At 34.9% G+C, this 13772-nt stretch overlaps 1 protein-coding gene across 2 annotated transcripts in view; it reads left to right on the top strand.

The window, feature by feature from the left end:
* LOC114293925 (WD-40 repeat family protein / beige-like protein) overlaps positions 1–13772 on the top strand; it is a 53171-nt gene that overhangs the window by 22432 nt on the left and 16967 nt on the right. For both annotated transcript variants that reach the window (XM_082916648.1, XM_082916649.1), the window contains exons 10-26: positions 243–539; positions 1288–1910; positions 5259–5343; positions 5498–5692; positions 7730–8275; positions 8347–8490; positions 8584–9066; positions 9397–9539; positions 11789–11858; positions 11957–12040; positions 12157–12213; positions 12334–12402; positions 12491–12577; positions 12659–12775; positions 12993–13142; positions 13389–13473; positions 13599–13719. In XM_082916648.1, the coding sequence (XP_082772774.1) occupies positions 243–539; positions 1288–1910; positions 5259–5343; positions 5498–5692; positions 7730–8275; positions 8347–8490; positions 8584–9066; positions 9397–9539; positions 11789–11858; positions 11957–12040; positions 12157–12213; positions 12334–12402; positions 12491–12577; positions 12659–12775; positions 12993–13142; positions 13389–13473; positions 13599–13719 (3356 nt within the window). The remainder of the gene's footprint in view (positions 1–242; positions 540–1287; positions 1911–5258; positions 5344–5497; positions 5693–7729; positions 8276–8346; positions 8491–8583; positions 9067–9396; positions 9540–11788; positions 11859–11956; positions 12041–12156; positions 12214–12333; positions 12403–12490; positions 12578–12658; positions 12776–12992; positions 13143–13388; positions 13474–13598; positions 13720–13772) is intronic.

The raw sequence follows: 13772 nt of genomic DNA, 5'->3' as shown, positions 1-13772 counted from the left end.
TTTTGTGCTTTCAGAATTTTATTTTTTTGGTTGTTTGCAACTTTTCTTTATAATACCCTCAGAAATAGTGATCATGACTGGTATTCTTTGTTGTTTCTGCTGGAATAAAAATGAAAAGCTATTTCATTAAAGGAAAAAACAAAAGGAAAAAAAGAGAGGATTTAAATCTTAAAAATTATTTTGAAGTCTACAAACAACTTTTCTTTCTTTCTTTCTTTATTTATTTATTTATTTTGTGGCAGACTCAAATTATTGCTGCAGCTGCTGCTGGTGTTGCGGCTGAGGGGTTGCCACCTAAAGATGCTAAGGCAGGAGCAGAGAATGCTGCCCAACTCTCTGTGGCTTTGGTAGAGAATGCAATTGTGATTTTAATGCTTGTTGAAGATCATTTACGGTTACAAAGTAAACTTTATAGTACCTCACGTCTTCCGGCCGGTTCTGCTTCGCCTCGTTCATTTGTTTCAACTGGTAGACAATCTTTGGAAGTGACAGGTGATAGAAAATCATCGGCTAGTGACTCTGCAGGGCTTTCTCTTGATGTATGTATGCAATTATCTTTATGTGTGCACACAAAAGCTTTATTTGGCTACATAGATAATCTTTGGTGTCTTTACTGTTTTTCTGTGTTCATTTTTCATCTGTCTCCTGCGTATTTTGTTCTTTATCTCTAGGATTGTCTTCAATTGGATTGTGAACGTGGTTTTGATTACTTTGAGCATTGCACATCCACTAGTTTATTCTAAACTATGCCATCACTGTAGATAGAGGCAATGGCAGGAAATATAACTGCTATTCCATTTAGCACTATGACTCTATTACAAATAAAGACAGTGACTTCTAAACCTCCATATTAACCAACTAGAAACCTAAGAAGCATGGATACTTCCGAGAAGGTGCATGTTCTTGTCGTGTCCTTGTCCGTGTCCGACACCCATCAGCACTTCTCAACATGCGCCAGACACGTCCAAATGTGTCATGTTATTTTATTTTTTATTTTTTATATTTAGACACATTTCGGACACTTGGGAAACACATATGTCCATTGCTTAGACACACATAAAACATATTGTAAGTTTGAGCGAAATAACTTGGAGGATAAAATTATAAAAGAAAAACAATGTAGATTTTTGCCTATTAATTTATCTTCCTTTAAATTTTAGCAATTAGTGTTATGTTGTATTTTTTAAAGGGTAAAATCTCATATAGTTCAATTTGTTATTTTAGTCCTTTTCCTGTCGATTTTGGTTCCTCTCTTCTTGGATCTAAACCTATTTTGAATTCAATCAGGTTCTTGCTTCAATGGCTGATGCAAATGGGCAAATTTCCACATCAGTGATGGAACGGCTTACTGCAGCAGCAGCAACTGAACCTTATGAATCTGTTTGCTGTGCTTTTGTGTCATATGGAAGTTGTGCCACGGATTTAGCTGAGGGTTGGAAATACAGGAGCAGATTGTGGTATGGAGTTGGACTTCCTTCGAAAACAACAGGCTTTGGTGGTGGTGGCAGTGGCTGGGATTCTTGGAATTCGGCTTTGGAGAAAGATGCAAATGGAAACTGGATTGAACTTCCTCTAATACAGAAGTCAGTTTCCATGCTCCAAGCTTTGTTGTTAGATGAGTCTGGACTTGGTGGTGGTCTTGGTATTGGAGGAGGATCTGGTACTGGAATGGGAGGCATGGCAGCTCTTTATCAGTTGCTGGACAGTGACCAACCATTCTTGTGCATGCTCCGAATGGTGCTTGTTTCGATGAGGGAAGAAGATGATGGTAAAGATGGCATGCTTCTGAGGAATGTAAACACTGAGGATGGATTATTGGAGGGATCACCTCAACATGCAGGCAACATGTTATCCACAAATAACAATGCTCGAATGTCAACAAGGAAACCACGATCAGCATTGCTGTGGAGGTACTTTCTGAAGGACCAGGCTTTCAGTTGACATGATTACCTATATCTAGATTCGATATCTAACTTTTAGACAAGTTCTTGATTGCCTTCATCACTAACAAACTACTAATAATTGAAATGCATGACTCTTCATTTGTTTGTGCTCTTCATTCAACAGTTCCAGGAAGCAAATAAGCAACTTGTTTCCTTAATAAAATATCCCTTTGGTAGTTTGGAGCAAAGGGATATTAAAAAATAATCTGTGATTAAAGTCTCTTGTTTTTCTTTATCTCAATTTAGTAAGTTTGTAAATATTCTTTTCTCCATCTTTACTATCTAATCTAGTATAAATATTGTCGTAGGCTTTTAACTTAGCATCTCTAATTATGCTTTTAACGTCCTTTTAGATAATTTGTATCTCTTAATTTTTTTTTTTCATTTTTATCCTCTTTCATTTTTTAAAACATTTTGTTTTACTGCGGCTTATATATATCATCACTATTTCACCACCCCAAGTATCTTTACATATAAGATCTTTTTCTTTTGACTCTTTGAGGATTTCTTTCAATATTCTTTTAATGCATTCCACCTTCCAAACTCTACGTTGCTTCTTTAAACATTTTATTATCCCTAAATATTTCTAATTTCTCTCTTTAGATTCCATCATCTGGTTTGTAGATTTTTAATATATTTTCTAGTTTGATTTTGCCTTTTAATGTCTATATCTAGTATTGTTAGCTTAAATTGTGACGTTGAACTTTATTCGGGGATAACCTTGTAATCATTAGGTGATTTGTTTTAAAAGTCGAAAAACATATTAGGTGATCTATTTTCCTCACAAGAAAATAATCCATTTGACTCTTATGTGACCCACTTTTAGGAGTTATTGAAGTGTTTTCTCTTTTAAAAGAAGGTGTTGATTACTATATAATCAAATACTACTGCAAAATCTAATATGCCCTCTTTGGCCTCATTCTTGTCACCAAAATCATATCTACCATGTACCCTCTCATACCCTTGCTTAACTTTTTCTGCATGACCATTGAAATCTCCACTTATAATTATCTTCTCGTTTATAGGTATTTGTTACATTAATCATCCAGTTGATACAAAAATTATCTTTTAATACATTCTTCCAATTCTATTAGGGACACATACGCGCTAATGACATTAATTGTTCTTTCTTCAATTACAAGTTTAATTAGTAGTATTCCTTCTATTCTAGTGACTGTTACTACCTCAACTTTTAGAAGTTTAATTATAATTATTCATACACCATTTGTTTTTACCAGTATAGTAAATTTTATACCTAGTATTTTTATTTCCTTTGATTTTTGATCTACCCACTTAGTTTCTTGTAAACATGCTATACTAACTTCTCTTCTAATCATACCATCCACTAATTCCTTAGTTTTGTCTATTAGTGTTTCTACATTCTAAGTCGCTAATCTAAACTTACCAGCTTGGGCAACTTCTTTACCTGTGCTTGTCCATGAAAGCGCAAGAAGGACCTTGCCTTTTTTCACCACGGCGACCCTTGCCCATTTTGAAACCCTGGAAAGCAAGCACACCACATTACTTACAGGGAATGCCTAGTCTTTACTCGCATATTCATATTCAGATTCATGTTCATAATTTGATGGGAATTTTTATGTATTAGGTGTCATCCTAACACACTACCTTCCTTCTTATCTGGGCTTAGGACTGGCTGTAAATACTAAGCAGGAAATGATGGTTGGAAAAGTAAATATAAATTCACTAATAATAATTAAGAGCAATTAAGCCTCATCATTCAGAAAGCCAAAAAAAAAAAAAAAAATAGCCATTACATATTACACACGGCTTTCCAATCTCTACAAAAACAAAAACATTACATATTTGATATTACATCAGCCTTTCCAATCTCTTCTTTTTGGCCTTTGGTGTCTTCCTCTTTCAAGCAGATGCCAGACCTTCACTCCCCATTAATGCATAATGTGTTAAATGTTTTGTTGTGCTGTTGTTAAGATATGAATGGAAATTGTTATTTGTTAATATAATTAAAAGAAAATAAGCTATTGGAAGAAATTTCAACATCTGTAATCTTTGAGAGTCTGAATAGTAGCTTTGTGTCTCCTTGGTGACTCTAATTGTTCTGTTCTGTGAACTACTATCGATAACCCATGCGAGGTGTATGATCATGACATCACTATAGAAATGATAGTTTCAAGGGTTTTGACCTCATCAAATTTCCAGCTATATGAGGCTAGATCTTGCTCAGATAAAATTCAAATTATGTTAAGTTTGCTATGGCATCTTTCAAGGAGAGGGTATCAGATATAGAGGTCAACATTACGGTGGAGATTGTAGTTCTCCTTGGCTAACTTCGAATTAATTTGGCTGTGTGTGTGTGTGTGTGCGTTTTCCTTTTTTCTTTTTGTTTTTTTCTATTTTTTATTTGAATCGTTTCAAGTCTGTGGTCAGCTGTTTATCTGGAAACTACTTGCTGGAAGTGAGCTTGCTACATGTTTTCTTGTTGGACAAACTGTACTTTTTTCCAGAATTTGTTTTGATAAAACTCAAACAATTGTTTGGAAAAAATTAATTTGGGAAAACAAATTTTGTTAGAACAAATGGAGTCTATATTGAAGTAGACTCTTTCCATTTCTGTGCTTTCAAATCTTTAATTATGGAAAGGTTGGTCTTTTTTTGGACTTCCTTGTGACATGGTGAATGCATCTCACTTGCTCTTGTCATCATCTAGACATCATTGTCACTACTACTCACATTGTCACTTAACCATAAGGAATTAAACTGCTTAATGTCTGCACATTACTTTTTTCTGATATAGATACTTAGCTGGAGATCTATACATACCTGTAATAGGACCTTACCTACTTATGTCCTTCCATCATTTTTTTTTTCTTTTCTTTTCTTTTTTTTTTATTTTAATTTTTTGTTTTTTTTTTACACTGTAGAGATTTTCCAGATCTTTTATGATAAAAAAAGATAACCCTAATTGTCCCCAAAAATTTGAATTTGTGGGACAAAATTTTATGTACCGTTTCCCCTTTTAGTTCCATGTTATTACCCATTTCATTTATTTAATTTTTTTAATATAATTTGCATATCTTCTAGATATTAATTGTTATACTAAATGACCTCATTCTGGACAGTTTTCTTCTATGATCTCATGTGATTTAAGTTAAAATCACCTCTGGGGTACCATATCAGGATAGTAGTGATCGTATAGTACATAGGCTCATTAAAGTTGCTTTACAAGGATTTTGTACCCCCAATGGTTTCTGCATCATTTTGTTGATGTCATGTCTGTAATCATGCTTTCACTAATATGTAGGCGAAAACTGATTTGTACTTAATGATTTACAGTGTTCTTTCACCTGTTTTGAACATGCCAATTTCTGAGTCCAAGAGACAGAGAGTATTGGTTGCATCTTGTGTTCTCTATTCTGAGGTTAGTTTTTTTTCGGGATTAGCTTGCTCTGATAGATTGAAGATTTAGTTACTTCTTTGACTAACTGGTTACTGTTGTCATCTAGTGTTGCATTTGTTTTACTTCATGCACCGTTGGTCCTACCATTTGTGTTATTATCTTATGCACAATGCAGGTGTGGCATACTGTCGGCAGGGATAGAAGTCCTCTTCGTAAACAGTATCTAGATTCCATTTTACCACCCTTTGTTGCTGTTTTGAGGAGGTGGCGCCCTCTATTGGCGGGAATTCATGAACTTGCTACTGCAGATGGTTTGAATCCTCTTGTTGTTGATGATCGTGCACTGGCTGCAGATGCACTGCCTGTAGAGGTTAGTTAACTTCAGCTTCCCTTCGTTTCTAAAGCATGGCATATGAGTTTTCAATTAATATTAATCAGTTAGGCTTCTGTATAGCTATTCTAATTTTTTTTTGATGGAATGGAATTTTACTTTTTTTTGCTGTTGTTTGTAATTCAGAATAAGATGGTGCAAAGAGAAATTGTAACAAGTGGTGCATGGAATGTTACACTATATGCATGTGTATATTCATCACAGAGCATCATGCCTTATTAGGCTGGCAGGAGATTATTCTTTATTCTTAAGTAAATAGTTTTATGGAGAAAAGGTAATCCAGAAAACTAAATAAGCAGGGGCATCCTCAAGGAAATTAAAAAATGTGGTAGGGAAGTAGTGCAGACCGAGATACAAGTCTGCAATTGGAATATTGTTTATTTGTTCTTGGATTTTAAAATTGAAAATTTTTACAATTTGACGTCTAAAACATTATAGATGTTATAAAGATCAAATATAAAGGTTTTAGATGACCTAAGTTCACCTAAAATCAGACCGGACCAACTACTACAGCCCTCTGGCCTATAAATTTAAATTGCCAAAATGGTCTTCACTCACAAAACTTAATAATAACATGAATAAAAATGCACTGGCAGCTGCTGCTGACCTTTAAAAAATGTAAAACTAGTGTCAAACCAAACTAGGACAACCAAATGATGTCTCATGCTTGCTATGTGTGAAATTTACAGTACACCTCTTTATTGTTGTTCCTTCCCCTTCCACAGTGAAAAAAAATTCGACATTGAGTTATGTTAATTGAAGGTCATCATTTGATGCTTTAAATTTTGGAATTCATTTGACTTGACTTTCCCTTACAGAAGCAACAATGAGGAAATCAAGTGTCTACATTTTCTATGACATGGTTCTACGTTATTTTCAATTACAAATCATTGACTTCCTTTATGCCAGAAGCATTCTTAGTTTGTTTGGAACATAAAATTTACCATGTTATCTTTCTTCACATTAATTTTCTTGGATTTGGTGTTGTGTCCCTTGTGCTTTCTTTAACAGAGCAGAGATAAGCTTGTGTTTGCTTTACATGATCTGAAGGGTCTGTATCATTAGTTTCAACAGAGTAGACTTGTAGATATGGATATGGTAGACAACTGTTGCTCCTGAATTTCAGATGTTAAAAAAGTTCTTCTTGCATGTTGGCTTGTCAATATGCAGTCCTGGCTGTTGACAAAGGGCAGCATCAATAGAAGCCTCTAGGAATTGAACTGTAGCTTCTAAAGCTTCTAATCTAGAACCAAAAGGTTTCCTTTGAAGCACCTTGCTTACTCCTGATGTTTCCCTTTGTAACACCTGCATCTCGCTTTTACACCTGACGTACTAGTGACTGTTTTTACTCATGCCTCCTGCAGTTTAAAATTTGAACAAACAGTTGTAATCCTCTGCCTCTGATAATGGTATTTAGAAGGGCAGAAAAAAAAGTCATTGGATCTTTAGGTAGAAAGGGGTTCGAATTTGCAATTAATCATTGTTGGGAGTGCTTGATTGCAATTTAAGGGTTGGGAGTCTTAAATTGAATGGTGAAAGGGTATGCGAATTTTTAGCATTATGGATTGTTGATTTTGAATATAAAATAAACAAAACGGTTTATTTTGAAAAGGAAAATTGATTGCAGTGAATTTGAAATAGTTGGGACAAGGATTTATGGAGAAAAGCATATAACTGAATAATCTGAAAAAGTTAACTTACACAAACCAAAAATTTATCTGAGACATGACCTTTCTAGGTCATAGACATTGATCCATATGGAAACTTCAATGTTGTTCTGAGCAGTTATGAATTGTTACTCATTATGTTTTGACATTTTTTTGGGCTCTCTCTCTCTCTCTCTCTCTCTCTCTCACTTTGAATTTTTTAAATGAATTTATCAACCTCTATGCATTTTTTCATTATTAATGCTGCAAATAGAGCACTCTTTGTCTCTTTTGCTATCTTATCTGCTCATAGTGATGCTTATAATTTTGTTTGCTGGAATATGTGAAATGCCCATATGATATTGTTCAGGCTGCTCTTGCCATGATCTCTCCTAACTGGGCTGCTGCTTTTGCATCTCCACCTGCTGCAATGGCATTGGCAATGATTGCTGCTGGAGCTGCTGGTGGAGAAACCCAAACACCTGCAACAGCTACTCATCTTCGGCGTGACTCGTCATTGCTTGAGCGAAAAACAACTCGGCTTCAAACATTTTCAAGCTTTCAAAAACCTTTGGAGGTACCTAACAAATCGCCAGCCATTCCAAAGGACAAGGCTGCTGCTAAAGCAGCTGCTTTGGCTGCTGCACGTGATCTTGAACGTAATGCAAAGATTGGTTCTGGAAGAGGTCTCAGTGCTGTGGCAATGGCCACATCTGCACAGAGGAGGAGCAAAAGTGATATGGAGCGTGTAAAGAGATGGAACTTTTTTGAAGCCATGGGAACTGCTTGGATGGAATGCTTGCAATCAGTTGATTCAAAATCAGTTTATGGGAAAGATTTTAATGCTTTATCATATAAATTTATTGCTGTCCTTGTTGGAAGTTTAGCATTAGCTAGAAACATGCAACGATCAGAGGTATAATTTGTGCTTCTGGTACTTAGTGAACTAACATATATAAATGGTCCTAATTTTGTGCATTTTTTCAGGTTGACAGGCGGGCACAAGTTGATTTAATAACCCGACATCGTCTATGTACTGGAATACGTGCATGGTGCAAACTCATCCATTGCTTGATAGAGATGAATTGTCTTTTTGGGCCATTCAGAGACCATTTATGCAATCCTGAGCGTGTATGTTAATTGCCTCACAACACTGGCATATCTCTGATTCAATGATCTTACTCTATATTTAATTTTTATTACAATAAAATTATGGATGTTTAGGTTTTCTGGAAGCTAGACCTTATGGAAAGTTCTTCAAGGATGAGGCGATGTTTGAGGAGGAACTACGGAGGGTATGACCATTTGGGTGCTGCAGCAAATTATGAAGATCGTATGGACTTGAAGCAGGATAAAGAGATTGTCATTAGTCCGTCTAAAGCCTCTATTTTGGCAGCTGAAGCTATCTCGATGGAGGACATAGTAAATGAGGATGAGGAGCAGGAAGGCATTGATAATTTAGAGGGTAGGGAAAATGAAGTCGAAAAACATGGGGACATTGAGACAAGGATGTCTGGGATGGCTGAGCAACCCCTGCGGCCATCAGTGGAATCTCAAGATCCTCCAGCTCCTAGCAGACATGACTTGGTGGAAAATCCATCTGCTGTTGCCCCTGGTTATGTTCCTAGCGAACTTGATGAAACAATTGTTCTTGAGCTTCCATCGTCGATGGTCCGGCCATTAAGGGTTTTACGAGGAACATTTCAAGTAAGTTTCCTTATTCATGCATTAATCTCTACATCCTGTTCTTGATCCTTTTTGCTTTTTTATTTTTATTTTCATTTTCATTTTCATTTTAGTTTTATTTTTAATTCTCAGCCTTTACATATCTGATATCTGTGAAATAGATGTGTAAAATGAAAAGATTCAAAGCGATGAGCACGGAAAATAAAGATTTCAAATCGAGTTGTGAATATTTTACTGTTGATACTAATTATTTGTTCAGTAGTGGGAATTTTTGTTTTTGATTTTGATTTATATTTTGATACATGGTCATAATAAGTTCCACTAAACAAAGGAAATGTTGTTCTTTGGCAGATAACAACAAGAAGAATTAATTTTATTGTTGATAACACTGAGAGCAGTTCTGGGGATGGATTGGATCATAGTTCCGAGAGCAGAGTTCAAGAAAAGGATCACAGCTGGTTGATGTCTTCCCTTCACCAAATTTACAGCAGAAGGTGAGTTGAATTTTTTTTTTTTTTTTTTTGGTTTATAGGGTAAATTACACTCACCTCCGCTGAAGTTTGAGAAAAATACAGTTAGCCCCACACTTTTAGCATAATTAAATTGACCTCCCTTTTAATAAGGCTAAATCAACTGAAACTAATGCAAATGGTAAACATTGAAATAAATAAGGATGAATATACATTTTAGTAGATAATAAGAGATGACAACATCATTTTTCATTCGTACAGCTAATGAATTATTAATGAAAAAGGACCTAACTGTTATATAGATTAAAATTTCAAGGGAAATCAGTGTAATTATGTCAAAAGTCTGAGGCTAATTGTAATTGTTTTTAAACCTCAAGAGAGGAGATGTAATTTTACCCTTGTTTATATATTCATTTTTTATTCTACTTTTATTGTCCCACTTCAGCATTCATGTATATTGAGCACCCCATTCTTTGAACTTTTGTTTGAGAATTTAGCATGTTTGACTTGGGCAAAAGATTGAGGATGTAGGTGTAACATCTTGTTTTTAACTTTTAGGTAATATATTGTATTATTCCATTAGTTTTTGATTAATAACCAGAAAAAAAATGATATTGAAAATGGGGTTCTTCTGCAATGTATTTGTTCATATATCTGAGTTATTTGTTTTGTCTCTGGTTTTGTTTGTAATTGGAGAAAGGAGTAAAAATTGTGTTTTATTTATTTAATTATTTTTTTATAAAAAATTTTAATGAAGGAAATGAACTTTCTGCTATATTTTTTATTTTTCTCAAACTTCTGATCTAGTCACAAAATTTTATACAATGCCTCCCTTGCCAAGAAATCCACTTCCTCTATATAATGTATGATCTAGGAAAAACATTCCAACCGATGCAAGTCTTCCATAGTCTCATTAATGTGGAAAAAGAATAGTCCCCTTTCCATAGGATCCAGCCATGAAGTCAGTCCTATCCCTCCACTTTCTTTAGGATTTATGCTCTCAATTACATGATTTACAACTGATCATGTAGTAATACATCACATAACTTGACAAGCACTGGAAGTTTAGAGATAGAGATGTATGGTAATGGTAGATTGGGCACTTCGTGTTCCATGAAATAGTGCCTTCTTCAACAATGTGTAGAAATCTGTAGAGGTATTATTGACAAATTGGAAATTAGGTGCAACACAAAATCTCTCCGATACCCCTCCAATCCTAAAGGCAGCTGTTGTCAACCCATTCATCTATGTAACATTGGCATGGATGCAAGAATACAACATGACACAATACACACGGACATTACAAATCCTAAAGAAGTAGGATGTGTACATGGCATGTACACAACATCTTGCAACATATTTATATATTGTATGTACATATATTAAAAGAAGTAACTGAATTATTTATCTAAATATATGTATTTATAATTTGCAAAATGTGAAAGATGAAGCTCCACAAATTCTACACACTACTATTGCTTGCCTGCTTTCTTACTACATCTTCTTTATCTTTCTTATTGTAAGGGTCAATATTATAAAGAGAATAAATCTATTTTTACGTATCCACATCAAAGTGAAATATAGTACGTAATTCTTTTTCCTTTTGTTAATCGTGAAGACACTTTTGGGGCATGGGTGCATTCTGAAGAATTCTAGACACAGATTCACCACATTGGTGTGTTAAGGAGTGTCCAAATTTTGAATTTCATTTTTGAATTAAGAAATGTCCAAGAAGTGTTGGACATTTTTAGATTGTCCAAGTGTAGGTGGCTCACACGTTTCAACACAGCTCCTCACTAGAAGTGTCCATGGGATGCACTACATGTTTGTGTTTAGAAAAAAGTAACGTCAGAATGAATATGAATGGAGCACTCTGTTGATGGAGCTCAATTGTAGTCACCTAGCAAATAATCTCTGGATTACTGCTACAGGTTCTTTAATATATACTGATTGAACTGAGAAATTAATAATACATTGTGGAGTTTGTTCCAAGTAGTGAACAATAGACAATCATGGTAAAGTTGGTTGATTATCATTTAATACTAATAATAATAATCTGCAGTTCAAAGGTGTTTAGTACCTTGAAGGAATGACCTTGTTATCTTTTTTTCTTTCACCTTTTTTGGGGGGTTTTCTTTTCCGTCTTTCCATTTTTTTTCTTCTTTTTGGGATTGTGACGTCGTGTGATTTTGTCCCTGTTTCTTGGTTGGCCTGTTTATTTGTTTATTTTTTTCTTTTTTCAAACTCAGCTCACGGGTTTATTATTTTCACAGATATCTCCTGAGAAGAAGTTCCCTGGAATTGTTTATGGTTGACCGGTCAAACTACTTTTTTGATTTTGGGGTATTACTTTTTGAAATACACTTTTCCATTTCTTGTGTAAATCATGTTTAATTCTTGGCAATTAACTAATCTGTTGGTTTCTAATCTTTTTTCTCCAGAGTACTGAGGGGAGACGAAATGCATACCGAGCTATTGTTCATGCACGCCCCCCTCATTTGAACAATATTTACCTTGCAACACAGGTTTTATGGCTTATTTTTCTAGACATACTATACATGAATCTTGAGTCTTGAAAGCAATATTACAGCACCTCATTTATTTCTTATCCTAGAAACTACGATATCATATTTTGTTGTAGAGACCGGATCAACTTTTGAAGAGAACGCAACTAATGGAGCGTTGGGCTAGGTGGGAGGTATGAATCGAGAGTGAACTTGGATACATCTTTTGCCTGACCAATGTTACTGTAGTTTTAATATCATTTTTCTTTTATTAAGCATATGAAGAAAATTGCTAACCACTGAAATCTTTACAGATCAGCAATTTTGAGTATCTAATGCAGCTCAACACATTAGCTGGGCGTAGTTATAATGACATAACTCAGGTGAATTTTTCATGGTGATTGCTCATTTTCAAGTTACTCATGAGGATAATTCTGCTCTTGCTTTACTAAGTTTCTTCCTTTCATGCAGTATCCTGTTTTCCCATGGATCCTTTCTGATTACTGTTCTAGAAGTTTGGATCTTGAAAATCCTTCATCTTACCGAGATCTTTCAAAGGTATCGACATTTTGACTTTGCTTCTCAATTTAATGTGGACTGCTGTTTTTCAGCTAACAAATAACTTGCACACTATTTCAGCCCATTGGTGCATTAAATGCTGATCGGTTGAAAAAGTTCCAAGAGAGATACTCCAGCTTTGACGATCCAGTAATTCCCAAGTTCCATTATGGTTCACATTATTCCAGTGCCGGAACGGTAAGTTTCTACAATTATTTTTTTTCAATTGTTTAAAGTTCTTTGGCATATTTATTGAGTCTTTGCCTGTCTGTCTTCCATTTTTGTTTCTAAAATCCTGGTGTATCTCATACCAATTGTGTTTACGATCATTTAGGTGGTTATCTTTATTACCATGCAATTACGATTCTCAAATCCTATATTATTGAAACTATATGATTGCTTTTCTGTTTGGCAGGTGCTATATTATCTTGTCAGAGTAGAGCCATTTACTACCCTTTCAATTCAACTACAAGGTGGCAAATTTGATCACGCAGACAGAATGTTTCTGGATATTGGTGCTACTTGGAATGGAGTTATCGAAGACATGAGTGATGTGAAGGAATTGGTATGAACTTATCTGAAAATTAAGAAAAAGTACACCTTTTTCTAGTTCGAATGCCATGATATTTGCATCTTAATGTCTTCATTTGATTTTGTGTGACTTTTGTCTTTCCTCATCTGCATTAGTCCATCTATTACCAAAAATGGTTTACAAGATGTGTATATTCACAATTATGCATGTATAGGTATTCATTGGGACCAATTATTATTTTTTTAACTTATTATTTTTATTTTTTCCTGTAAATCTTAGGTTCCCGAGCTGTTTTACCTCTCGGAGATGTTGACCAATGAAAACTCAATTGACTTTGGTACAACACAACTTGGAGAAAAGCTTGGTATGCATTTATTTGTTTCGATAGAAAAATTGGATCTATGTTCTCTTTTAGACTATAAATGTAACATAAATTTTTCCTTCTTCTTCTCCTCCCCCCCCCCCCCCCCCCCCCCCCCCCAATTCCAGATTCTGTCATTCTGCCTCCTTGGGCTGAAAACCCTGTTGATTTTGTTCACAAGCATCGGAAGGCTCTTGAAAGTGAACATGTTTCTGCACATTTGCATGAATGGATTGATCTTGTATTTGGGTAAATTCTATAATACTTTTGAACGAAACTTGATTTTTTCTTCAGCTTGGTTT

This window comes from Camellia sinensis, chromosome 2 (genome assembly GCF_055761805.1).
Source record: "Camellia sinensis isolate YWXY chromosome 2, ASM5576180v1, whole genome shotgun sequence".
In the NCBI taxonomy this organism is placed as follows: Eukaryota; Viridiplantae; Streptophyta; class Magnoliopsida; order Ericales; family Theaceae; genus Camellia; species Camellia sinensis.
Note: the sequence above shows the minus strand (reverse complement) of the source record. Positions and strands in the feature narration are given on the sequence as shown.